Source organism: Haliotis rubra, unplaced genomic scaffold (genome assembly GCF_003918875.1).
Source record: "Haliotis rubra isolate DU_JTF1 unplaced genomic scaffold, ASM391887v1 Scf285, whole genome shotgun sequence".
NCBI lineage: Eukaryota > Metazoa > Mollusca > Gastropoda > Lepetellida > Haliotidae > Haliotis > Haliotis rubra.
The window spans coordinates 1251563-1275920 of NW_025766947.1; the positions used below are offsets into that span (position 1 = coordinate 1251563).

A 24358-nucleotide genomic window follows, 5' to 3' on the forward strand; every position below is an offset into this window, starting at 1 on the left:
CAGGATTAATTCATTAAGCCCGAGAGCCACCTCACTACTCAACACCTGGAATCCCTCGCTGATTGCCCACTTGCTGTGCTGAGACTAATTAGTGTTAATCACACCTGATTTCCATGGCAGGTTTCGGGGATGACAGGAACTGTCTAGTCGTACAAACAAGTCCTGATTGTTTATTTGTGTCGTTAAGATATATGTTGAAGGAAAGCAGGTGTGAATACATATCGTGTATTGCAAATTTTATGTAATTTGACTGCAAGTTTCTCTTGTAGACCTTTGGCGGCTTGTACATTTATATTTTATCACAGTACAAATGTATGCATGTATTCTTTGTATGTAAGAGATGAGACGCACAGAAACAAATTCTTTCTCTCACATGAGTGTGTGAGGTTTAAATTTAGAAAACATCTATGACAATGACATACTGTAAATAAGAATTTACTTTATAATCTTCAATGAAAATAGGTTTTTTGCCGATACATTTCTAGTGTACACAAATTATTCTAATGAAAGTACTATTACGCTAGTCTGTGACTAACATAGAGCACATTCATAGCTTGGCACTTTGTTGCATCTAGATTTAATGCAGAAAAGATACGTGACCATACAAACATACATATAAACAATGTACATGTATACTACATACTCCTTGCAGAGAAATAAAACAAAGAGTCACGTCATAGGGTGTCATCAAATTTCCCGAATAGAACGTTCGGTATCTCAACTGTTCAAAATAGTGGCTGGTCATATGTTATCTGTGAGCAATTGTATCATGAGATACCTGACACAGAGGAAAGGATAGGTGATGGGATGTGGGCGAAATTTCTGAAGAGCACGTTTGGTCACTCAACAGTTTGGATACAGATTGATTATTGGCTATATCGTTGACCAGCTGGGTTCCGGCTTTATCAACTCAAGCTATCATATAACAGTTTGTGTATTGTAAACATACACACTGGTAACGATGTATGAAATATATAAATAAGACAAATAGGAGTAGATAGACATTTTGGAGAGTTTATTTGACCTCATTTTAGTGTTTTTCGATAAGTAAAACAAAGCGATTGAAATCCAACCATTGAGTAGAGATAGTATTTATTTTTATACACATTTTACACACACAACTAGTGCATAAAACATAATGGTTTTGCTGTACATGTAAATATAATCTTCACCTTGATACGAATGAATATCCAAACTAAAGTACACGTATTACAGAATTCACAAAATGACACTATACTGAATTATTATAGTGTATAAACTTGCAGTTCACCTCCCCCCCCCAATATTTATGAAGATGGGCGTGCCTATATTTATACTGAATGTAAACAAGGTTCATAAGATTACAGATGCATGCATAAACATTACAGAGAGGGGCGTGACTCCGTAAAGCAAGTTGTCCAATGATATGACATCGCATCTGTTTATTTTACACTTGTCACGGGACAAACCTTTCAACAAGGACGTAACTACATATGCATTCTACCGGAGGCTGTTATTTCAAGGTCGAAAGTGGTGTTGAATGATCTCATTACTGTAATCTAATTGAATGATTATACGCATGTGTATTGATACCGTAGCTGATATACTATCTAGGTTTTATTGACGATGGATCAATAGAGCCTGAGTTCATTGATACATGTGATAATTATATACCGGATTTGATAATTATAGACATCAAATGCAAATGTTTTACACAATGCTCATGTAAATTGTATAGAAAACTGACAACTGAAATCAACATGAAACTTTCAACAGCTTGAAGAAAAATGCTTGAAATACCTTAGTATGGTTTACATGTAATAGCTTATAATATTACTTCTGTTTAGGTGTGAGAATTTTTTGAATTACCAACTGACTGTGTTTTGTAACAAACGTAAAAGATTTCATTGTTGTAATAACACTGACATGTATATATATTCAATGCGAAGGCGCGACTTATCACTTTATATTCGATTAGGTAACATTATCAACTTTACATTATGGAAAATAACTAGTTACAATTCAGTAAGCTTCAAAGTAGTAAGTTAAATTATGCCTATTCTATTCGAGCTCGTATGTATAATTATTTGTGTTTATACATTATGTTTTATTATATGAAACATCACCATGTAATAATACCTAAAAATTAAATTCAAACTATTTTATTGTGTTTGAATTCTTTGTATGTCCTTGAAATTTCATGTATATTTTTTCCTATTTATTAGGAAGTTAAAGAAAATATAATCTTCAGTAACCCCGAAACCATTACATCTAGTTGAATCAATGTGCATAAGTTAGGCAGAGCCTCTCCAATTCCACTGGCAATAACACAGACAGTTATTGCACACCTGTAACGATGTGGCTGCTGAAATTCTCATTTTTGTATTGATTTAAAATAAAAAATAAAATATAATAACTTAAATGGAGCTATATTTAATTGAAAGAACTTGCCTAACCCTAATAAAGGAAAATGCTTTTCACCATACTGCAGGTAAGTGTGTCTGTGTGTCTGTGTGTGTGTGTCTGTGTGTGTGTGTGTGTGTGTGTGTGTGTGTGTGTGTGTGTGTGTGTCTGTGTCTGTCCCTGTCCTACATGAGTGAAAGGTTAAAGTGGCAGGAAGTGATTGGTCCTGATTCCCTATCTTGTAACCTGACATTTTTTAAACGAACAATAAACATCACAAATTGTACTCCCCAATGGATAAACAGCCTGTCTCACTTAGGTGAAGGACTTAAAAGAACATGATAGCCTTATCACGCTAAAAGATGTGTGGATTTGGTTTTAAAATGATAATCTTGCATGATTTAGGTGTGAGAACTGGACCCTGTGTCAAAACCTTGTTACCCATATGTGAACAAATATCTGTGAAATCATGAATTAGAAGTACACAACTGGTTCAGAAAGCTCCACAAAATGTCATGAGAAATATAAAGAAGGTCACGTGTAAAGTGATGATATTGTTCCAGTTTTCTCCACTTCACAGTGCTCCTGTATCTCAGATATCATTTGCTTGGTGAGATACACGCCATACGTCAGTACATCAGAGGTCAGTTGTTAATCAGTCATAAGTACAAGTGTTGGAGCAGGAAATCATAAATTAAAACTGATGTACACAATATAAAAAAGTGACAAGGTAAATAAATTGTAGGCTATGTAATACAAAACACATGTCACTTCGAAGATTTGCTGATAGTAATATAATGTTGAATGCTGTATTTAGCTGTCAGGATATTATGGAGGTTAGCATGTAAAATACAGCTATCATTGACGAACAATAAATGGCCTTTCAACATTGTAGTGTTGAAACATAAACGTAGTAGAACACATGTACACCCTAGGATAATGGAACCATCAGCTTTTTCATCCTAATTGTGTATATACCAAAGTTCAAGCATTGTTCAATCATGATAATAATGTGCATTGTGCAGTGGTCAGGTTGAGTTGGTAGCAGGTGATTGTACCATGCTTCAGGTGGCACATGATTCTTGATATGCCCAAGTGGATATATACCTCAGCCCGTCACCAGAACAGGCCAAAAAGCCACACACTGAATACAATAGCACTTTCATAATTGAAAGTCTGGTGAAACATGAAATTATGTAAATTTGAAGTTACATTGTGAAATTGATCCAGTCTTGGTAAAAAAATAATAAGAACAGGCACTAGTCAAACAGCTGTATACTTTTGTTTTCGTTATTTCTTACTTCATATATATATATATATATATATACTGGCTGTAAAGTAAATCTTGCAGCACGAAGATATATCATATATGTTCACTAGAATGTACTGTTGGGAAAAGAACCCCTGAAGGTCCAGGTTAGAATATTGATGTTGAGTAACCGCCTCAATATATACCTGGAATATTGCTGAGTATGGCGCTCACCTCACCTCACCTCACCTCACCTCACCACACCTCACCACAACTCACTCACTGTTGGGAAAAGCCATGGGAGATATGATGGGAAATTAAGCAGGCCAAGTGGCGCCAAGGCATCCCACATGCACATGTTGAGATGTAGATACAGCATGCTTGGTATAGATCCAACATGCCCTGGGTATTTTGTTATTGACATGTCAGTGCATTCTTACCTTTTCGTTTTCCACTGCTATCTATGGTGAAACGGTGAATAAACGTGTACAACTTGCCTCTGTGTGTGGGGAATCGGTAAGAAACGGCGCGAGTGTCTGTTTGATGGAGCGGCCATAATCGTCCTCGCGCTTTTCTTCTGTTTGTCGTATGCTTTGCAAGGGTAATCTCCCGTATCGTAAATGTCGGAAAAACTTATGACCGATTTTGTTCTGTATCCCTGGGCCGTCGGTGATATAAAGTAGTCCCCATTTTTGACATCAGTCAAAACTTTGAGGTTTTGAGTGTTAGTATTATTGATCGTGACTGGTACGTTGTTTGAAGCTTTTCTGCGGGATATTTGGAACGGCGTGCCTTGAGTTTTGGGTGAGTTTGTTTGGCACTCTTTTCTTTCCATTTGGGGCACGTCCCAAATAGGAGTTGTTTGATTTGTTTGAAGAGTCGTCGTTGGGTCTACGGTCCAAACAATTAGTGTTCTGGAATTGCCGTGATCATAGCTATCTGATCCATAGACTCATGTGCATAGAGTGCATATGTTAAAGAACCATTCAAAATTTTGAAATGAGTTTGTACAGCAAATGGCTGTCTAAGCACTCTGCCGAGGCCTGATAACAACGTGATTTCTTGTCACAACTGGCTATAAACATCGCTAAAACACCTAAAAACTTATACATACCATAGGAAATGGTAATAAATAGCCACCTGTGAAAAATATACACATACGAATATGTATTTTCGTGTATAAAGTGTAAAAACACCAAACGTAATGCTTGGTTGTCTTCTCACAGGTCCGCGCGCGTGCTATATAAAGTCACATTGCGCTGGCGAGGGCATTCAGTCTGTATTTCTCACAGCGCAATCATGTCTGGTCGTGGTAAAGGAGGTAAAGGTCTTGGAGAAAGGGGGGCGCTAAGCGTCACAGGAAGGTTTTGCGTGATAACATCCAGGGTATCACCAAGCCCGCCATCCGTCGTCTGGCAAGAAGAGGTGGTGTAAAGCGTATCTCTGGTCTGATCTACGAAGAGACCCGTGGTGTACTCAAGGTTTTCCTTGAGAATGTCATCCGTGATGCCGTCACCTACACCGAGCATGCTAAGAGGAAGACAGTCACTGCCATGGATGTCGTCTACGCTTTGAAACGCCAGGGACGTACCCTCTACGGATTCGGAGGTTGAAAACTTTGTTTTCACCAACACTCACAACGGTCCTTTTCAGGACCACCAAATTTCACAAAAGAATGCTTTTAGCATGTGATGAAAACAGTTACGTCTTTGATATGTACGTGATTTGAAACACAACAACGAAAACAATACCTAAACATTCTATTATTTTATTTAAATGCGTGAAAAGTATTTAGTTTGTAGTTCGTTATACACCACAATATTTATTAATCCCCGTGCTTACCCCTCAGTAATATGGACACCTGGCATTCAGGAAGTGAATGTCTAGTTTTTCGTAATGGGTGTATGGAATCGCACACCTACATAGATGCAAATAAACAAACTAAACAAACTAAACAAACTAATCAACCAATCAACGAATCAAGCGTCTATCAGAAGTGATTCACACCATATAGCAACCTGCAGTTGTGATTCTTGCAATCGGTACGCCGGTAACCCCGGTGTAGTAAGCGTCGCATGTCATTCATAATCTATTGCAATCACACTTGTGTAATGTCGCCATAATAAGATAGTCTTGTTGGCTGTTTTAGGGATGTGATACTCCCTGTAGTTAGTGTGGGTCGACAGACCCCGGTGTCACCCACAGTATATGTCAACATTGTTTTCTATTTAATGACATACCTATGATCGTTTAAGTTCATCATGTATATGTTAAATCATAACTACTATGTACTGTTTTATGTATTAGTAGTAATAATAATAATAATAGTAATAATATATATAATGTATGTATATTATTAGTCGTATTTAGTATGTAATAGATTAGGTGCACACTCCATCCAGACGGCGCGCGCCCGCCGTCCCGTCCCGTCCCGTCCCTGTCCTGTCCTGTCCCGTCCCGTCCCGCACCTCCCTTCGCGTCCCGCACCTCCCTTCGCGTCCCGCACCTCCCTCCGAGTCCCGCACCTCCCTCCGCGTCCCACCCGTCTCTCTCTCTCCGTCGCCCGTCTCCAAGCCAAAGCGAGCCGAGCCGCGACAGCCCGACCCGACCCGACCCGCCCCGCCCGACCCGACTCGCGACGCGCGACCGCCCGACCCGACCCAAGCGCGCGGACACCAAGCCCAAGCTGACCATGCACTATACTATACTATACTATACTATACTATACTATACTATACTATACTATACTATATACTATACTATACTATACTATACTATACTATACTATACTATACTATACTATACTATACTATACTATACTATACTATACTATACATTTCACTACAAAACCATATCTATATCTGTCGCTACCGCAAGTAGGGTAAATAACTTGCGTTGAAATCAGGTGACATTACCCTTTATTTTGCACGCTGGAGGTAAGTCATACATTGTTTATTACATCATCCGCAGGGTTAAGGTTTCATAGTCGTCGCTATTAATATGATTACACATTCATTCATTGATTCATTCATTGTTTTCATCATGTTTTCAAGTGTTCTTTTGTGAGATTTGGGTGGTCCTGAAAAGGACCGTTGGATGTAAGTATAAGTTCTAATGAACTGTCTACTTGAGCTGGTGTACTTGGTGACAGCCTTGGTGCCCTCAGAGACGGCGTGCTTGGCCAGTTCACCGGGGAGGAGGAGGCGGACAGCAGTTTGTATCTCCCGAGAGGTGATGGTGGATCGCTTGTTGTAATGGGCGAGACGGGATGCCTCAGCGGCGATTCTCTCGAAGATATCGTTAACAAAGCTGTTCATGATGGACATAGCCTTGCTGCTGATACCGGTATCAGGGTGGACCTGTTTCAACACCTTGTAGATGTAGATGCTGTAACTTTCCTTCCTCCTCCTCTTCTTCTTCTTGTCGCCGACGCGGGCGGCCTTTGCCTTACCGGCCTTCTTTGCTCCTTTAGAACTAACTTTGGGTGGCATGTTGAGTTACTCAAGCAGTGCTAGAATAATGTAGGGCCGCCGACTGGCGAACGCTTATATACGGCAAGAAACAGGATCGAAATCTACCAGCGGCGATAGCTCGCGCGGACGTCGTAGAAGACAACCTCCCGCCCCGCTACCTTGGATTTCGATCCGGTTTGCGCTGAGTATAAAAGGGAGGGTTGTGGGAACAGTCTCGCTATTCGTTTTGCATCTCTCTACAGACAATAAGCGACAATGTCAGGACGTGGTAAAGGCGGAAAAGTAAAGGGCAAGTCCAAGTCCCGATCCTCCCGGGCCGGACTTCAGTTCCCCGTTGGACGTATCCACCGTCTCCTCCGTAAAGGCAACTATGCCGAGCGCGTGGGTGCCGGAGCCCCAGTCTACCTGGCTGCCGTTCTGGAATACCTCGCCGCTGAGGTTCTCGAGTTGGCAGGTAACGCCGCCAGAGACAACAAGAAGACCAGAATCATCCCCAGACATCTGCAGCTGGCCATCAGGAACGACGAGGAGTTGAACAAGCTTCTGTCCGGAGTAACCATCGCCCAGGGTGGTGTCCTCCCCAACATCCAGGCTGTTCTTCTCCCCAAGAAGACCCAGAAGTCTGCTGGAAAGTAAATTTTCTGCCAGCTTTCTTATCCAACGGTCCTTTTCAGGACCACCAAATCTCACAAAAGAATGCTTGAAAACTCGATGAAAAACAAGTAAATGCTTGCAAATATAACTCCCTGACCTATTCCTCCCTAACTACTTTACTCCATATAAATTTTAATAGCATCGCAAATCACAACACAACACAACACCAGAAAGACAGACAGACAGACAGACAGACAGACAGACATAAACTACAACACTTCTCTTAACACGGCGGGGCTTGTGCTGAATTAAAAGGTGGGGGGGGGGGGAGTACACGCACGGGTATACCCGTCTGTTCGGTTTTCAAAATTGACACTCGAACAACCCAAGTTTCTGAACCCTAACACACACACACACCCTCCACCCCAACACACACACCCCACCCCCAGAACCGTACACCCCCTAACACTAGGCCCCTAACCCTAGCTAACCCTAACCCTAACCCTAACCCTAACCCTAACCCTAACGCTAGCTACATACAATAACTACTATTCTTCCTTCCCTGCAATATGGCCGATAATTTGCATTATCAGTCAGCTGTTATACTGTATATTCAAAAACTATCGAAAATGTATATTTGTTTGTCGTGGGCTTGTTCCACGAAAATACCAAGAGCTCTCCCTCCACGTACAGTGTAAGGGGGACAACTCTTGGGGTTTTATCAGAGAAATATCAGGAGCGTGTGCTGTGTGCCGACAGAAATACTGTAGTACATTCACAAATGCAGAATGTGATAAACTTTTTTGCAAGTGTGCAATGCATAGGTGTGCGTCGGATGAGGGTTAGGGTTATTAATTTGTACATTCGTAATGAAGCCGTTATAAGTGTACAATGTATAGCTATGGATCGACTGTGTGTTATGGCTAGGGTTGGGTGTTGGGTGTGGGTGTGGGCTTGGGGCTGGCTCTTTATATATGCACGTGTGTGTGTGTGTGTGTCTTTGTTTTACATTCGTAATATTGTGTGTGTATGTATGTATGTATGTGTCGGGGGTCGGCTCTATTCATGTTCACCCATTCCTTGTGACTATTAGAATTATTTATTTTAGCTGATGGTGTTAGGTTTTCAACCATGTGATCAAGCATTCTTTTGTGACATTTGGTGGTCCTGAAAAGGACCGTTATGATAGTTGTGAGCAGACTGCTGTTTAAGCTCTCTCCCCACGGATACGGCGGGCCAGCTGGATGTCCTTGGGCATGATGGTGACACGCTTGGCGTGGATGGCGCACAAGTTAGTGTCCTCAAACAGACCAACAAGGTAAGCCTCGGAAGCCTCCTGCAGAGCCATGACTGCTGAAGACTGGAAACGGAGGTCAGTCTTGAAGTCCTGGGCGATTTCACGGACCAGACGCTGGAAGGGCAGCTTTCTGATCAAAAGCTCAGTGCTCTTCTGGTAACGACGGATCTCACGAAGAGCTACGGTACCGGGCCTGTATCTGTGAGGTTTCTTTACACCTCCGGTAGCCGGGGCGCTCTTACGAGCAGCCTTGGTGGCCAGTTGTTTACGGGGAGCCTTTCCTCCGGTGGATTTACGGGCTGTCTGCTTTGTACGTGCCATCTCGATTCACAAGTGAAACTGAGGCACACAACTCTACTGCTCGCTCTCTTGAAGTCGGACTTGCGCGGGGAAGCCAGTGATTGGTCTATAATCAGCTGTCCTGATTGGCTGTGTTTACGTTCGCTCTCGTACGGTTAAGCCCCGTCTGTGTTAGTGAGTTTGTACAGCAAATGGCTGTCTAAGCACTCTGCCGAGGCCTGATAACAACGTGATTTCTTGTCACAACTGGCTATAAACATCGCTAAAACACCTAAAAACTTATACATACCATAGGAAATGGTAATAAATAGCCACCTGTGAAAAATATACACATACGAATATGTATTTTCGTGTATAAAGTGTAAAAACACCAAACGTAATGCTTGGTTGTCTTCTCACAGGTCCGCGCGCGTGCTATATAAAGTCACATTGCGCTGGCGAGGGCATTCAGTCTGTATTTCTCACAGCGCAATCATGTCTGGTCGTGGTAAAGGAGGTAAAGGTCTTGGAAAGGGGGGCGCTAAGCGTCACAGGAAGGTTTTGCGTGATAACATCCAGGGTATCACCAAGCCCGCCATCCGTCGTCTGGCAAGAAGAGGTGGTGTAAAGCGTATCTCTGGTCTGATCTACGAAGAGACCCGTGGTGTACTCAAGGTTTTCCTTGAGAATGTCATCCGTGATGCCGTCACCTACACCGAGCATGCTAAGAGGAAGACAGTCACTGCCATGGATGTCGTCTACGCTTTGAAACGCCAGGGACGTACCCTCTACGGATTCGGAGGTTGAAAACTTTGTTTTCACCAACACTCACAACGGTCCTTTTCAGGACCACCAAATTTCACAAAAGAATGCTTTTAGCATGTGATGAAAACAGTTACGTCTTTGATATGTACGTGATTTGAAACACAACAACGAAAACAATACCTAAACATTCTATTATTTTATTTAAATGCGTGAAAAGTATTTAGTTTGTAGTTCGTTATACACCACAATATTTATTAATCCCCGTGCTTACCCCTCAGTAATATGGACACCTGGCATTCAGGAAGTGAATGTCTAGTTTTTCGTAATGGGTGTATGGAATCGCACACCTACATAGATGCAAATAAACAAACTAAACAAACTAAACAAACTAATCAACCAATCAACGAATCAAGCGTCTATCAGAAGTGATTCACACCATATAGCAACCTGCAGTTGTGATTCTTGTAATCGGTACGCCGGTAACCCCGGTGTAGTAAGCGTCGCATGTCATTCATAATCTATTGCAATCACACTTGTGTAATGTCGCCATAATAAGATAGTCTTGTTGGCTGTTTTAGGGATGTGATACTCCCGTAGTTAGTGTGGGTCGACAGACCCCGGTGTCACCCACAGTATATGTCAACATTGTTTTCTATTTAATGACATACCTATGATCGTTTAAGTTCATCATGTATATGTTAAATCATAACTACTATGTACTGTTTTATGTATTAGTAGTAATAATAATAATAATAGTAATAATATATATAATGTATGTATATTATTAGTCGTATTTAGTATGTAATAGATTAGGTGCACACTCCATCCAGACGCGCGCGCCCGCCCGTCCCCCGTCCCGCCTGTCCTGTCCCGTCCCGTCCCGCACCTCCCTTCGCGTCCCGCACCTCCCTTCGCGTCCCGCACCTCCCTCCGAGTCCCGCACCTCCCTCCGCGTCCCACCCGTCTCTCTCTCCGTCGCCCGTCTCCAAGCCAAAGCGAGCCGAGCCGCGACAGCCCGACCCGACCCGACCCGCCCCGCCGACCCGACTCGCGACGCGCGACCGCCCGACCCGACCCAAGCGCGCGGACACCAAGCCCAAGCTGACCATGCACTATACTATACTATACTATACTATACTATACTATACTATACTATACTATACTATACTATACTATACTATACTATACTATACTATACTATACTATACTATACTATACTATACTATACTATACTATACATTTCACTACAAAACCATATCTATATCTGTCGCTACCGCAAGTAGGGTAAATAACTTGCGTTGAAATCAGGTGACATTACCCTTTATTTTGCACGCTGGAGGTAAGTCATACATTGTTTATTACATCATCCGCAGGGTTAAGGTTTCATAGTCGTCGCTATTAATATGATTACGCACATTCATTCATTGATTCATTCATTGTTTTCATCATGTTTTCAAGTGTTCTTTTGTGAGATTTGGGTGGTCCTGAAAAGGACCGTTGGATGTAAGTATAAGTTCTAATGAACTGTCTACTTGGAGCTGGTGTACTTGGTGACAGCCTTGGTGCCCTCAGAGACGGCGTGCTTGGCCAGTTCACCGGGGAGGAGGAGGCGGACAGCAGTTTGTATCTCCCGAGAGGTGATGGTGGATCGCTTGTTGTAATGGGCGAGACGGGATGCCTCAGCGGCGATTCTCTCGAAGATATCGTTAACAAAGCTGTTCATGATGGACATAGCCTTGCTGCTGATACCGGTATCAGGGTGGACCTGTTTCAACACCTTGTAGATGTAGATGCTGTAACTTTCCTTCCTCCTCCTCTTCTTCTTCTTGTCGCCGACGCGGGCGGCCTTTGCCTTACCGGCCTTCTTTGCTCCTTTAGAACTAACTTTGGGTGGCATGTTGAGTTACTCAAGCAGTGCTAGAATAATGTAGGGCCGCCGACTGGCGAACGCTTATATACGGCAAGAAACAGGATCGAAATCTACCAGCGGCGATAGCTCGCGCGGACGTCGTAGAAGACAACCTCCCGCCCCGCTACCTTGGATTTCGATCCGGTTTGCGCTGAGTATAAAAGGGAGGGTTGTGGGAACAGTCTCGCTATTCGTTTTGCATCTCTACAGACAATAAGCGACAATGTCAGGACGTGGTAAAGGCGGAAAAGTAAAGGGCAAGTCCAAGTCCCGATCCTCCCGGGCCGGACTTCAGTTCCCCGTTGGACGTATCCACCGTCTCCTCCGTAAAGGCAACTATGCCGAGCGCGTGGGTGCCGGAGCCCCAGTCTACCTGGCTGCCGTTCTGGAATACCTCGCCGCTGAGGTTCTCGAGTTGGCAGGTAACGCCGCCAGAGACAACAAGAAGACCAGAATCATCCCCAGACATCTGCAGCTGGCCATCAGGAACGACGAGGAGTTGAACAAGCTTCTGTCCGGAGTAACCATCGCCCAGGGTGGTGTCCTCCCCAACATCCAGGCTGTTCTTCTCCCCAAGAAGACCCAGAAGTCTGCTGGAAAGTAAATTTTCTGCCAGCTTTTATCCAACGGTCCTTTTCAGGACCACCAAATCTCACAAAAGAATGCTTGAAAACTCGATGAAAAACAAGTAAATGCTTGCAAATATAACTCCCTGACCTATTCCTCCCTAACTACTTTACTCCATATAAATTTTAATAGCATCGCAAATCACAACACAACACAACACCAGAAAGACAGACAGACAGACAGACAGACAGACAGACATAAACTACAACACTTCTCTTAACACGGCGGGGCTTGTGCTGAATTAAAAGGTGGGGGGGGGGGGAGTACACGCACGGGTATACCCGTCTGTTCGGTTTTCAAAATTGACACTCGAACAACCCAAGTTTCTGAACCCTAACACACACACACACCCTCCACCCCAACACACACACCCCACCCCCAGAACCGTACACCCCCTAACACTAGGCCCCTAACCCTAGCTAACCCTAACCCTAACCCTAACCCTAACCCTAACGCTAGCTACATACAATAACTACTATTCTTCCTTCCCTGCAATATGGCCGATAATTTGCATTATCAGTCAGCTGTTATACTGTATATTCAAAAACTATCGAAAATGTATATTTGTTTGTCGTGGGCTTGTTCCACGAAAATACCAAGAGCCTCCTCCACGTACAGTGTAAGGGGACAACTCTTGGGGTTTTATCAGAGAAATATCAGGAGCGTGTGCTGTGTGCCGACAGAAATACTGTAGTACATTCACAAATGCAGAATGTGATAAACTTTTGCAAGTGTGCAATGCATAGGTGTGCGTCGGATGAGGGTTAGGGTTATTAATTTGTACATTCGTAATGAAGCCGTTATAAGTGTACAATGTATAGCTATGGATCGACTGTGTGTTATGGCTAGGGTTGGGTGTTGGGTGTGGGTGTGGGCTTGGGGCTGGCTCTTTATATATGCACGTGTGTGTGTGTGTGTGTGTGTGTCTTTGTTTTACATTCGTAATATTGTGTGTGTATGTATGTATGTATGTGTCGGGGGCGGCTCTATTCATGTTCACCCATTCCTTGTGACTATTAGAATTATTTATTTTAGCTGATGGTGTTAGGTTTTCAACCATGTGATCAAGCATTCTTTTGTGACATTTGGTGGTCCTGAAAAGGACCGTTATGATAGTTGTGAGCAGACTGCTGTTTAAGCCTCTCCCCACGGATACGGCGGGCCAGCTGGATGTCCTTGGGCATGATGGTGACACGCTTGGCGTGGATGGCGCACAAGTTAGTGTCCTCAAACAGACCAACAAGGTAAGCCTCGGAAGCCTCCTGCAGAGCCATGACTGCTGAAGACTGGAAACGGAGGTCAGTCTTGAAGTCCTGGGCGATTTCACGGACCAGACGCTGGAAGGGCAGCTTTCTGATCAAAAGCTCAGTGCTCTTCTGGTAACGACGGATCTCACGAAGAGCTACGGTACCGGGCCTGTATCTGTGAGGTTTCTTTACACCTCCGGTAGCCGGGGCGCTCTTACGAGCAGCCTTGGTGGCCAGTTGTTTACGGGGAGCCTTTCCTCCGGTGGATTTACGGGCTGTCTGCTTTGTACGTGCCATCTCGATTCACAAGTGAAACTGAGGCACACAACTCTACTGCTCGCTCTCTTGAAGTCGGACTTGCGCGGGGAAGCCAGTGATTGGTCTATAATCAGCTGTCCTGATTGGCTGTGTTTACGTTCGCTCTCGTACGGTTAAGCCCCGTCTGTGTTAGTGAGTTTGTACAGCAAATGGCTGTCTAAGCACTCTGCCGAGGCCTGATAACAACGTGATTTCTTGTCACAACTGGCTATAAACATCGCTAAAACACCTAAAAACTTATACATACCATAGGAAATGGTAATAAATAGCCACCTGTGAAAAATATACACATACGAATATGTATTTTCGTGTATAAAGTGTAAAAACACCAAACGTAATGCTTGGTTGTCTTCTCACAGGTCCGCGCGCGTGCTATATAAAGTCACATTGCGCTGGCGAGGGCATTCAGTCTGTATTTCTCACAGCGCAATCATGTCTGGTCGTGGTAAAGGAGGTAAAGGTCTTGGAAAGGGGGGCGCTAAGCGTCACAGGAAGGTTTTGCGTGATAACATCCAGGGTATCACCAAGCCCGCCATCCGTCGTCTGGCAAGAAGAGGTGGTGTAAAGCGTATCTCTGGTCTGATCTACGAAGAGACCCGTGGTGTACTCAAGGTTTTCCTTGAGAATGTCATCCGTGATGCCGTCACCTACACCGAGCATGCTAAGAGGAAGACAGTCACTGCCATGGATGTCGTCTACGCTTTGAAACGCCAGGGACGTACCCTCTACGGATTCGGAGGTTGAAAACTTTGTTTTCACCAACACTCACAACGGTCCTTTTCAGGACCACCAAATTTCACAAAAGAATGCTTTTAGCATGTGATGAAAACAGTTACGTCTTTGATATGTACGTGATTTGAAACACAACAACGAAAACAATACCTAAACATTCTATTATTTTATTTAAATGCGTGAAAAGTATTTAGTTTGTAGTTCGTTATACACCACAATATTTATTAATCCCCGTGCTTACCCCTCAGTAATATGGACACCTGGCATTCAGGAAGTGAATGTCTAGTTTTTCGTAATGGGTGTATGGAATCGCACACCTACATAGATGCAAATAAACAAACTAAACAAACTAAACAAACTAATCAACCAATCAACGAATCAAGCGTCTATCAGAAGTGATTCACACCATATAGCAACCTGCAGTTGTGATTCTTGTAATCGGTACGCCGGTAACCCCGGTGTAGTAAGCGTCGCATGTCATTCATAATCTATTGCAATCACACTTGTGTAATGTCGCCATAATAAGATAGTCTTGTTGGCTGTTTTAGGGATGTGATACTCCTGTAGTTAGTGTGGGTCGACAGACCCCGGTGTCACCCACAGTATATGTCAACATTGTTTTCTATTTAATGACATACCTATGATCGTTTAAGTTCATCATGTATATGTTAAATCATAACTACTATGTACTGTTTTATGTATTAGTAGTAATAATAATAATAATAGTAATAATATATATAATGTATGTATATTATTAGTCGTATTTAGTATGTAATAGATTAGGTGCACACTCCATCCAGACGGCGCGCGCGCCGCCGTCCCGTCCCGTCCCGTCCCGCCTGTCCTGTCCCGTCCCGTCCCGCACCTCCCTTCGCGTCCCGCACCTCCCTTCGCGTCCCGCACCTCCCTCCGAGTCCCGCACCTCCCTCCGCGTCCCACCCGTCTCTCTCTCCGTCGCCCGTCTCCAAGCCAAAGCGAGCCGAGCCGCGACAGCCCGACCCGCCCCGACCCCGCCCCCCCCCCCCCCGACTCGCGCACGCCCGCGACCCGACCCAAGCGCGCGGACACCAAGCCCAAGCTGACCATGCACTATACTATACTATACTATACTATACTATACTATACTATACTATACTATACTATACTATACTATACTATACTATACTATACTATACTATACTATACTATACTATACTATACTATACTATACATTTCACTACAAAACCATATCTATATCTGTCGCTACCGCAAGTAGGGTAAATAACTTGCGTTGAAATCAGGTGACATTACCCTTTATTTTGCACGCTGGAGGTAAGTCATACATTGTTTATTACATCATCCGCAGGGTTAAGGTTTCATAGTCGTCGCTATTAATATGATTACGCACATTCATTCATTGATTCATTCATTGTTTTCATCATGTTTTCAAGTGTTCTTTGTGAGATTTGGGTGGTCCTGAAAAGGACCGTTGGATGTAAGTATAAGTTCTAATGAACTGTCTACTTGAGCTGGTGTACTTGGTGACAGCCTTGGTGCCCTCAGAGACGGCGTGCTTGGCCAGTTCACCGGGGAGGAGGAGGCGGACAGCAGTTTGTATCTCCCGAGAGGTGATGGTGGATCGCTTGTTGTAATGGGCGAGACGGGATGCCTCAGCGGCGATTCTCTCGAAGATATCGTTAACAAAGCTGTTCATGATGGACATAGCCTTGCTGCTGATACCGGTATCAGGGTGGACCTGTTTCAACACCTTGTAGATGTAGATGCTGTAACTTTCCTTCCTCCTCCTCTTCTTCTTCTTGTCGCCGACGCGGGCGGCCTTTGCCTTACCGGCCTTCTTTGCTCCTTTAGAACTAACTTTGGGTGGCATGTTGAGTTACTCAAGCAGTGCTAGAATAATGTAGGGCCGCCGACTGGCGAACGCTTATATACGGCAAGAAACAGGATCGAAATCTACCAGCGGCGATAGCTCGCGCGGACGTCGTAGAAGACAACCTCCCGCCCCGCTACCTTGGATTTCGATCCGGTTTGCGCTGAGTATAAAAGGGAGGGTTGTGGGAACAGTCTCGCTATTCGTTTTGCATCTCTACAGACAATAAGCGACAATGTCAGGACGTGGTAAAGGCGGAAAAGTAAAGGGCAAGTCCAAGTCCCGATCCTCCCGGGCCGGACTTCAGTTCCCCGTTGGACGTATCCACCGTCTCCTCCGTAAAGGCAACTATGCCGAGCGCGTGGGTGCCGGAGCCCCAGTCTACCTGGCTGCCGTTCTGGAATACCTCGCCGCTGAGGTTCTCGAGTTGGCAGGTAACGCCGCCAGAGACAACAAGAAGACCAGAATCATCCCCAGACATCTGCAGCTGGCCATCAGGAACGACGAGGAGTTGAACAAGCTTCTGTCCGGAGTAACCATCGCCCAGGGTGGTGTCCTCCCCAACATCCAGGCTGTTCTTCTCCCCAAGAAGACCCAGAAGTCTGCTGGAAAGTAAATTTTCTGCCAGCTTATCCAACGGTCCTTTTCAGGACCACCAAATCTCACAAAAGAATGCTTGAAAACTCGATGAAAAACAAGTAAATGCTTGCAAATATAACTCCCTGACCTATTCCTCCCTAACTACTTTACTCCATATAAATTTTAATAGCATCGCAAATCACAACACAACACAACACCAGAAAGACAGACAGACAGACAGACAGACAGACAGACATAAACTACAACACTTCTCTTAACACGGCGGGGCTTGTGCTGAATTAAAAGGGGGAGTACACGCACGGTATACCCGTCTGTTCGGTTTTCAAAATTGACACTCGAACAACCCAAGTTTCTGAACCCTAACAACACACACACACCCTCCACCCCAACACACACACCCCACCCCCAGAACCGTACACCCCTAACACACTAGGCCCCTAACCCTAGCTAACCCTAACCCTAACCCTAACCCTAACCCTAAAGCTAGCTACATACAATAACTACTATTCTTCCTTCCCTGTAATATGGCCGATAATTTGCATTATCAGTCAGCTGTTATACTGTATATTCAAAACTATCGAAAATGTATATTTGTTTGTCGTGGGCTTGTTCCACGAAAATACCAAGAGCTCTCCCTCCACGTACAGTGTAAGGGGACAACTCTTGGGGTTTTATCAGAGAAATATCAGGAGCGTGTGCTGTGTGCCGACAGAAATACTGTAGTACATTCACAAATGCAGAATGTGATAAACTTTTGCAAGTGTGCAATGCATAGGTGTGCGTCGGATGAGGGTTAGGGTTATTAATTTGTACATTCGTAATGAAGCCGTTATAAGTGTACAATGTATAGCTATGGATCGACTGTGTGTTATGGCTAGGGTTGGGTGTTGGTGTGGGTGTGGGCTTGGGGCTGGCTCTTTATATATGCACGTGTGTGTGTGTGTGTGTCTTTGTTTTACATCTCGTAATATTGTGTGTGTATGTATGTATGTATGTGTCGGGGGCGGCTCTATTCATGTTCACCCATTCCTTGTGACTATTAGAATTATTTATTTTAGCTGATGGTGTTAGGTTTTCAACCATGTGATCAAGCATTCTTTTGTGACATTTGGTGGTCCTGAAAAGGACCGTTATGATAGTTGTGAGCAGACTGCTGTTTAAGCTCTCTCCCCACGGATACGGCGGGCCAGCTGGATGTCCTTGGGCATGATGGTGACACGCTTGGCGTGGATGGCGCACGTTAGTGTCCTCAAACAGACCAACAAGGTAAGCCTCGGAAGCCTCCTGCAGAGCCATGACTGCTGAAGACTGGAAACGGAGGTCAGTCTTGAAGTCCTGGGCGATTTCACGGACCAGACGCTGGAAGGGCAGCTTTCTGATCAAAAGCTCAGTGCTCTTCTGGTAACGACGGATCTCACGAAGAGCTACGGTACCGGGCCTGTATCTGTGAGGTTTCTTTACACCTCCGGTAGCCGGGGCGCTCTTACGAGCAGCCTTGGTGGCCAGTTGTTTACGGGGAGCCTTTCCTCCGGTGGATTTACGGGCTGTCTGTTTTGTACGTGCCATCTCGATTCACAAGTGAAACTGAGGCACACAACTCTACTGCTCGCTCTCTTGAAGTCGGACTTGCGCGGGGAAGCCAGTGATTGGTCTATAATCAGCTGTCCTGATTGGCTGTGTTTACGTTCGCTCTCGTACGGTTAAGCCCCGTCTGTGTTAGTGAGTTTGTACAGCAAATGGCTGTCTAAGCACTCTGCCGAGGCCTGATAACAACGTGATTTCTTGTCACAACTGGCTATAAACATCGCTAAAACACCTAAAACTTATACATACCATAGGAAATGGTAATAAATAGCCACCTGTGAAAAATATACACATACGAATATGTATTTTCGTGTATAAAGTGTAAAACACCAAACGTAATGCTTGGTTGTCTTCTCACAGGTCGCGCGCGTGCTATATAAAGTCACATTGCGCTGGCGAGGGCATTCAGTCTGTATTTCACAGCGCAATCATGTCTGGTCGTGGTAAAGGAGGTAAAGGTCTTGAAAGGGGGCGCTAAGCGTCACAGGAAGGTTTTGCGTGATAACATCCAGGGTATCACTCAAGCCCGCCATCCGTCGTCTGGCAAGAAGAGGTGGTGTAAAGCGTATCTCTGGTCTGATCTACGAAGAGACTCCGTGGTGTACTCAAGGTTTTCCTTGAGAATGTCATCCGTGATGCCGTCACCTACACCGAGCATGCTAAGAGGAAGACAGTCACTGCCATGGATGTCGTCTACGCTTTGAAACGCCAGGGACGTACCCTCTACGGATTCGGAGGTTGAAAACTTTGTTTTCACCAACACTCACAACGGTCCTTTTCAGGACCACCAAATTTCACAAAAGAATGCTTTTAGCATGTGATGAAAACAGTTACGTCTTTGATATGTACGTGATTTGAAACACAACAACGAAAACAATACCTAAACATTCTATTATTTTATTTAAATGCGTGAAAAGTATTTAGTTTGTAGTTCGTTATACACCACAATATTTATTAATCCCCGTGCTTACCCCTCAGTAATATGGACACCTGGCATTCAGGAAGTGAATGTCTAGTTTTTCGTAATGGGTGTATGGAATCGCACACCTACATAGATGCAAATAAACAAACTAAACAAACTAAACAAACTAATCAACCAATCAACGAATCAAGCGTCTATCAGAAGTGATTCACACCATATAGCAACCTGCAGTTGTGATTCTTGTAATCGGTACGCCGGTAACCCCGGTGTAGTAAGCGTCGCATGTCATTCATAATCTATTGCAATCACACTTGTGTAATGTCGCCATAATAAGATAGTCTTGTTGGCTGTTTTAGGGATGTGATACTCCCTGTAGTTAGTGTGGGTCGACAGACCCCGGTGTCACCCACAGTATATGTCAACATTGTTTTCTATTTAATGACATACCTATGATCGTTTAAGTTCATCATGTATATGTTAAATCATAACTACTATGTACTGTTTTATGTATTAGTAGTAATAATAATAATAATAGTAATAATATATATAATGTATGTATATTATTAGTCGTATTTAGTATGTAATAGATTAGGTGCACACTCCATCCAGACGCGCGCGCGCCCGTCCCGTCCCGTCCCGTCCCCCTGTCCTGTCCCGTCCCGTCCCCCACCTCCCGTCCCGCACCTCCCTTCGCGTCCCGCACCTCCCTCCGAGTCCCGCACCTCCCTCCGCGTCCCACCCGTCTCTCTCTCCGTCGCCCGTCTCCAAGCCAAAGCGAGCCGAGCCGCGACAGCCCGACCCGACCCGACCCGCCCCGCCCGACCCGACTCGCGACGCGCGGCCCCCCGACCCGACCCAAGCGCGGACACCAAGCCCAAGCTGACCATGCACTATACTATACTATACTATACTATACTATACTATACTATACTATACTATACTATACTATACTATACTATACTATACTATACTATACTATACTATACTATACTATACTATACATTTCACTACAAAACCATATCTATATCTGTCGCTACCGCAAGTAGGGTAAATAACTTGCGTTGAAATCAGGTGACATTACCCTTTATTTTGCACGCTGGAGGTAAGTCATACATTGTTTATTACATCATCCGCAGGGTTAAGGTTTCATAGTCGTCGCTATTAATATGATTACGCACATTCATTCATTGATTCATTCATTGTTTTCATCATGTTTTCAAGTGTTCTTTTGTGAGATTTGGGTGGTCCTGAAAAGGACCGTTGGATGTAAGTATAAGTTCTAATGAACTGTCTACTTGGAGCTGGTGTACTTGGTGACAGCCTTGGTGCCCTCAGAGACGGCGTGCTTGGCCAGTTCACCGGGGAGGAGGAGGCGGACAGCAGTTTGTATCTCCCGAGAGGTGATGGTGGATCGCTTGTTGTAATGGGCGAGACGGGATGCCTCAGCGGCGATTCTCTCGAAGATATCGTTAACAAAGCTGTTCATGATGGACATAGCCTTGCTGCTGATACCGGTATCAGGGTGGACCTGTTTCAACACCTTGTAGATGTAGATGCTGTAACTTTCCTTCCTCCTCCTCTTCTTCTTCTTGTCGCCGACGCGGGCGGCCTTTGCCTTACCGGCCTTCTTTGCTCCTTTAGAACTAACTTTGGGTGGCATGTTGAGTTACTCAAGCAGTGCTAGAATAATGTAGGGCCGCCGACTGGCGAACGCTTATATACGGCAAGAAACAGGATCGAAATCTACCAGCGGCGATAGCTCGCGCGGACGTCGTAGAAGACAACCTCCCGCCCCGCTACCTTGGATTTCGATCCGGTTTGCGCTGAGTATAAAAGGGAGGGTTGTGGGAACAGTCTCGCTATTCGTTTTGCATCTCTACAGACAATAAGCGACAATGTCAGGACGTGGTAAAGGCGGAAAAGTAAAGGGCAAGTCCAAGTCCCGATCCTCCCGGGCCGGACTTCAGTTCCCCGTTGGACGTATCCACCGTCTCCTCCGTAAAGGCAACTATGCCGAGCGCGTGGGTGCCGGAGCCCCAGTCTACCTGGCTGCCGTTCTGGAATACCTCGCCGCTGAGGTTCTCGAGTTGGCAGGTAACGCCGCCAGAGACAACAAGAAGACCAGAATCATCCCCAGACATCTGCAGCTGGCCATCAGGAACGACGAGGAGTTGAACAAGCTTCTGTCCGGAGTAACCATCGCCCAGGGTGGTGTCCTCCCAACATCCAGGCTGTTCTTCTCCCCAAGAAGACCCAGAAGTCTGCTGGAAAGTAAATTTTCTGCCAGCTTTTATCCAACGGTCCTTTTCAGGACCACCAAATCTCACAAAAGAATGCTTGAAAACTCGATGAAAACAAGTAAATGCTTGCAAATATAACTCCCTGACCTATTCCTCCCTAACTACTTTACTCCATATAAATTTTAATAGCATCGCAAATCACAACACAACACAACACAAGAAAGACAGACAGACAGACAGACAGACAGACAGACATAAACTACAACAACACTCTTAACACGGCGGGGCTTGTGCTGAATTAAAAGGTGGGGGGGGGGGGAGTACACGCACGGGTATACCCGTCTGTTCGGTTTTCAAAATTGACACTCGAACAACCCAAGTTTCTGAACCCTAACACACACACACACCCTCCACCCCAACACACACACCCCACCCCCAGAACCGTACACCCCCTAACACTAGGCCCCTAACCCTAGCTAACCCTAACCCTAACCCTAACCCTAACCCTAACGCTAGCTACATACAATAACTACTATTCTTCCTTCCCTGCAATATGGCCGATAATTTGCATTATCAGTCAGCTGTTATACTGTATATTCAAAAACTATCGAAAATGTATATTTGTTTGTCGTGGGCTTGTTCCACGAAAATACCAAGAGCTCTCCCTCCACGTACAGTGTAAGGGGGACAACTCTTGGGGTTTTATCAGAGAAATATCAGGAGCGTGTGCTGTGTGCCGACAGAAATACTGTAGTACATTCACAAATGCAGAATGTGATAAACTTTTGCAAGTGTGCAATGCATAGGTGTGCGTCGGATGAGGGTTAGGGTTATTAATTTGTACATCTCGTAATGAAGCCGTTATAAGTGTACAATGTATAGCTATGGATCGACTGTGTGTTATGGCTAGGGTTGGGTGTTGGGTGTGGGTGTGGGCTTGGGGCTGGCTCTTTATATATGCACGTGTGTGTGTGTGTGTGTGTCTTTGTTTTACATTCGTAATATTGTGTGTGTATGTATGTATGTATGTGTCGGGGGTCGGCTCTATTCATGTTCACCCATTCCTTGTGACTATTAGAATTATTTATTTTAGCTGATGGTGTTAGGTTTTCAACCATGTGATCAAGCATTCTTTGTGACATTTGGTGGTCCTGAAAAGGACCGTTATGATAGTTGTGAGCAGACTGCTGTTTAAGCTCTCCCCACGGATACGGCGGGCCAGCTGGATGTCCTTGGGCATGATGGTGACACGCTTGGCGTGGATGGCGCACAAGTTAGTGTCCTCAAACAGACCAACAAGGTAAGCCTCGGAAGCCTCCTGCAGAGCCATGACTGCTGAAGACTGGAAACGGAGGTCAGTCTTGAAGTCCTGGGCGATTTCACGGACCAGACGCTGGAAGGGCAGCTTTCTGATCAAAAGCTCAGTGCTCTTCTGGTAACGACGGATCTCACGAAGAGCTACGGTACCGGGCCTGTATCTGTGAGGTTTCTTTACACCTCCGGTAGCCGGGGCGCTCTTACGAGCAGCCTTGGTGGCCAGTTGTTTACGGGGAGCCTTTCCTCCGGTGGATTTACGGGCTGTCTGCTTTGTACGTGCCATCTCGATTCACAAGTGAAACTGAGGCACACAACTCTACTGCTCGCTCTCTTGAAGTCGGACTTGCGCGGGGAAGCCAGTGATTGGTCTATAATCAGCTGTCCTGATTGGCTGTGTTTACGTTCGCTCTCGTACGGTTAAGCCCCGTCTGTGTTAGTGAGTTTGTACAGCAAATGGCTGTCTAAGCACTCTGCCGAGGCCTGATAACAACGTGATTTCTTGTCACAACTGGCTATAAACATCGCTAAAACACCTAAAAACTTATACATACCATAGGAAATGGTAATAAATAGCCACCTGTGAAAAATATACACATACGAATATGTATTTTCGTGTATAAAGTGTAAAAACACCAAACGTAATGCTTGGTTGTCTTCTCACAGGTCCGCGCGCGTGCTATATAAAGTCACATTGCGCTGGCGAGGGCATTCAGTCTGTATTTCTCACAGCGCAATCATGTCTGGTCGTGGTAAAGGAGGTAAAGGTCTTGGAAAGGGGGGCGCTAAGCGTCACAGGAAGGTTTTGCGTGATAACATCCAGGGTATCACCAAGCCCGCCATCCGTCGTCTGGCAAGAAGAGGTGGTGTAAAGCGTATCTCTGGTCTGATCTACGAAGAGACCCGTGGTGTACTCAAGGTTTTCCTTGAGAATGTCATCCGTGATGCCGTCACCTACA

General features: G+C 44.8%; 11 protein-coding genes and 3 pseudogenes across 11 annotated transcripts; 8 read left to right on the top strand and 6 right to left on the bottom strand.

Annotated features, from left to right (window-relative positions):
- Positions 1-4077: 4077 nt before the first annotated feature.
- On the top strand, positions 4078-5294 carry LOC124281603 (annotated as a pseudogene).
- A 1309-nt stretch (positions 5295-6603) lies between these two features.
- Positions 6604-7250, bottom strand: LOC124281570 (histone H2B, gonadal-like). The gene has a single exon (XM_046717514.1). It carries the CDS (start codon positions 7120-7122, stop codon positions 6604-6606), a length of 519 nt encoding a protein of 172 aa, XP_046573470.1. The 5' UTR covers positions 7123-7250.
- A 109-nt stretch (positions 7251-7359) lies between these two features.
- On the top strand, positions 7360-7788 carry LOC124281597 (histone H2A). The gene has a single exon (XM_046717534.1). It carries the CDS (start codon positions 7360-7362, stop codon positions 7738-7740), a length of 381 nt encoding a protein of 126 aa, XP_046573490.1. The 3' UTR covers positions 7741-7788.
- Positions 7789-8855: 1067 nt separating this feature from the next.
- LOC124281572 lies at positions 8856-14125 on the bottom strand. Its single transcript, XM_046717515.1, has 4 exons — positions 13659-14125; positions 12239-12538; positions 11572-11919; positions 8856-9323 (listed from the first exon to the last, which is right to left on the bottom strand). Exons 1-4 carry the CDS (start codon positions 14117-14119, stop codon positions 8906-8908), a joined length of 1527 nt encoding a protein of 508 aa, XP_046573471.1. The 5' UTR covers positions 14120-14125; the 3' UTR covers positions 8856-8905.
- Positions 9325-10131, top strand: LOC124281602 (histone H4). Its single transcript, XM_046717539.1, has one exon. It carries the CDS (start codon positions 9770-9772, stop codon positions 10079-10081), a length of 312 nt encoding a protein of 103 aa, XP_046573495.1. The 5' UTR covers positions 9325-9769; the 3' UTR covers positions 10082-10131.
- LOC124281607 (histone H2B, gonadal) lies at positions 11288-11940 on the bottom strand. The gene has a single exon (XM_046717540.1). The coding sequence runs from the start codon at positions 11934-11936 to the stop codon at positions 11568-11570; it is 369 nt and encodes a 122-aa protein (XP_046573496.1). The 5' UTR covers positions 11937-11940; the 3' UTR covers positions 11288-11567.
- On the top strand, positions 12158-12558 carry LOC124281599 (histone H2A). The gene has a single exon (XM_046717537.1). The coding sequence runs from the start codon at positions 12172-12174 to the stop codon at positions 12550-12552; it is 381 nt and encodes a 126-aa protein (XP_046573493.1). The 5' UTR covers positions 12158-12171; the 3' UTR covers positions 12553-12558.
- A 2-nt stretch (positions 14126-14127) lies between the features above and the next one.
- Positions 14128-14934, top strand: LOC124281601 (histone H4). The gene has a single exon (XM_046717538.1). The coding sequence runs from the start codon at positions 14573-14575 to the stop codon at positions 14882-14884; it is 312 nt and encodes a 103-aa protein (XP_046573494.1). The 5' UTR covers positions 14128-14572; the 3' UTR covers positions 14885-14934.
- A 1355-nt stretch (positions 14935-16289) lies between these two features.
- Positions 16290-16843, bottom strand: LOC124281573 (histone H2B, gonadal-like). Its single transcript, XM_046717516.1, has one exon. The coding sequence runs from the start codon at positions 16737-16739 to the stop codon at positions 16290-16292; it is 450 nt and encodes a 149-aa protein (XP_046573472.1). The 5' UTR covers positions 16740-16843.
- A 117-nt stretch (positions 16844-16960) lies between these two features.
- LOC124281598 (histone H2A) lies at positions 16961-17361 on the top strand. Its single transcript, XM_046717536.1, has one exon. The coding sequence runs from the start codon at positions 16975-16977 to the stop codon at positions 17353-17355; it is 381 nt and encodes a 126-aa protein (XP_046573492.1). The 5' UTR covers positions 16961-16974; the 3' UTR covers positions 17356-17361.
- Positions 17362-18446: 1085 nt separating this feature from the next.
- On the bottom strand, positions 18447-24076 carry LOC124281574. The gene is given in 5 exon segments (XM_046717517.1): positions 18447-18578; positions 18580-18912; positions 21141-21488; positions 21808-22106; positions 23248-24076. Coding segments are annotated over 5 exon segments (1500 nt in total). The 5' UTR covers positions 23686-24076; the 3' UTR covers positions 18447-18496.
- Positions 19354-19715, top strand: LOC124281604 (annotated as a pseudogene).
- LOC124281608 (histone H2B, gonadal) lies at positions 20857-21509 on the bottom strand. The gene has a single exon (XM_046717541.1). The coding sequence runs from the start codon at positions 21503-21505 to the stop codon at positions 21137-21139; it is 369 nt and encodes a 122-aa protein (XP_046573497.1). The 5' UTR covers positions 21506-21509; the 3' UTR covers positions 20857-21136.
- On the top strand, positions 21727-22120 carry LOC124281600 (annotated as a pseudogene).
- Positions 24077-24358: the final 282 nt, after the last annotated feature.

Bases quoted from the DNA above. Each gene is read 5' to 3' on its own strand.
- LOC124281597 (XM_046717534.1), top strand. From the start codon at position 7,360: ATGTCAGGACGTGGTAAAGGCGGAAAAGTAAAGGGCAAGTCCAAGTCC.
- LOC124281608 (XM_046717541.1), bottom strand. From the start codon at position 21,505: ATGCCACCCAAAGTTAGTTCTAAAGGAGCAAAGAAGGCCGGTAAGGCA.
- LOC124281570 (XM_046717514.1), bottom strand. From the start codon at position 7,122: ATGCCACCCAAAGTTAGTTCTAAAGGAGCAAAGAAGGCCGGTAAGGCA.
- LOC124281607 (XM_046717540.1), bottom strand. From the start codon at position 11,936: ATGCCACCCAAAGTTAGTTCTAAAGGAGCAAAGAAGGCCGGTAAGGCA.
- LOC124281598 (XM_046717536.1), top strand. From the start codon at position 16,975: ATGTCAGGACGTGGTAAAGGCGGAAAAGTAAAGGGCAAGTCCAAGTCC.
- LOC124281573 (XM_046717516.1), bottom strand. From the start codon at position 16,739: ATGCCACCCAAAGTTAGTTCTAAAGGAGCAAAGAAGGCCGGTAAGGCA.
- LOC124281602 (XM_046717539.1), top strand. From the start codon at position 9,770: ATGTCTGGTCGTGGTAAAGGAGGTAAAGGTCTTGGAAAGGGGGGCGCT.
- LOC124281601 (XM_046717538.1), top strand. From the start codon at position 14,573: ATGTCTGGTCGTGGTAAAGGAGGTAAAGGTCTTGGAAAGGGGGGCGCT.
- LOC124281572 (XM_046717515.1), bottom strand. From the start codon at position 14,119: ATGGCACGTACAAAGCAGACAGCCCGTAAATCCACCGGAGGAAAGGCT. The intron at 12,539-13,658 runs GTCACAAAAGAA...ACTTTCCAGCAG, and splicing joins CCTTTTCAGGACCACCAAAT to ACTTCTGGGTCTTCTTGGGG. The intron at 11,920-12,238 runs GTCCGGCCCGGG...ACCCAAAGTTAG, and splicing joins ACGTCCAACGGGGAACTGAA to TTCTAAAGGAGCAAAGAAGG.
- LOC124281599 (XM_046717537.1), top strand. From the start codon at position 12,172: ATGTCAGGACGTGGTAAAGGCGGAAAAGTAAAGGGCAAGTCCAAGTCC.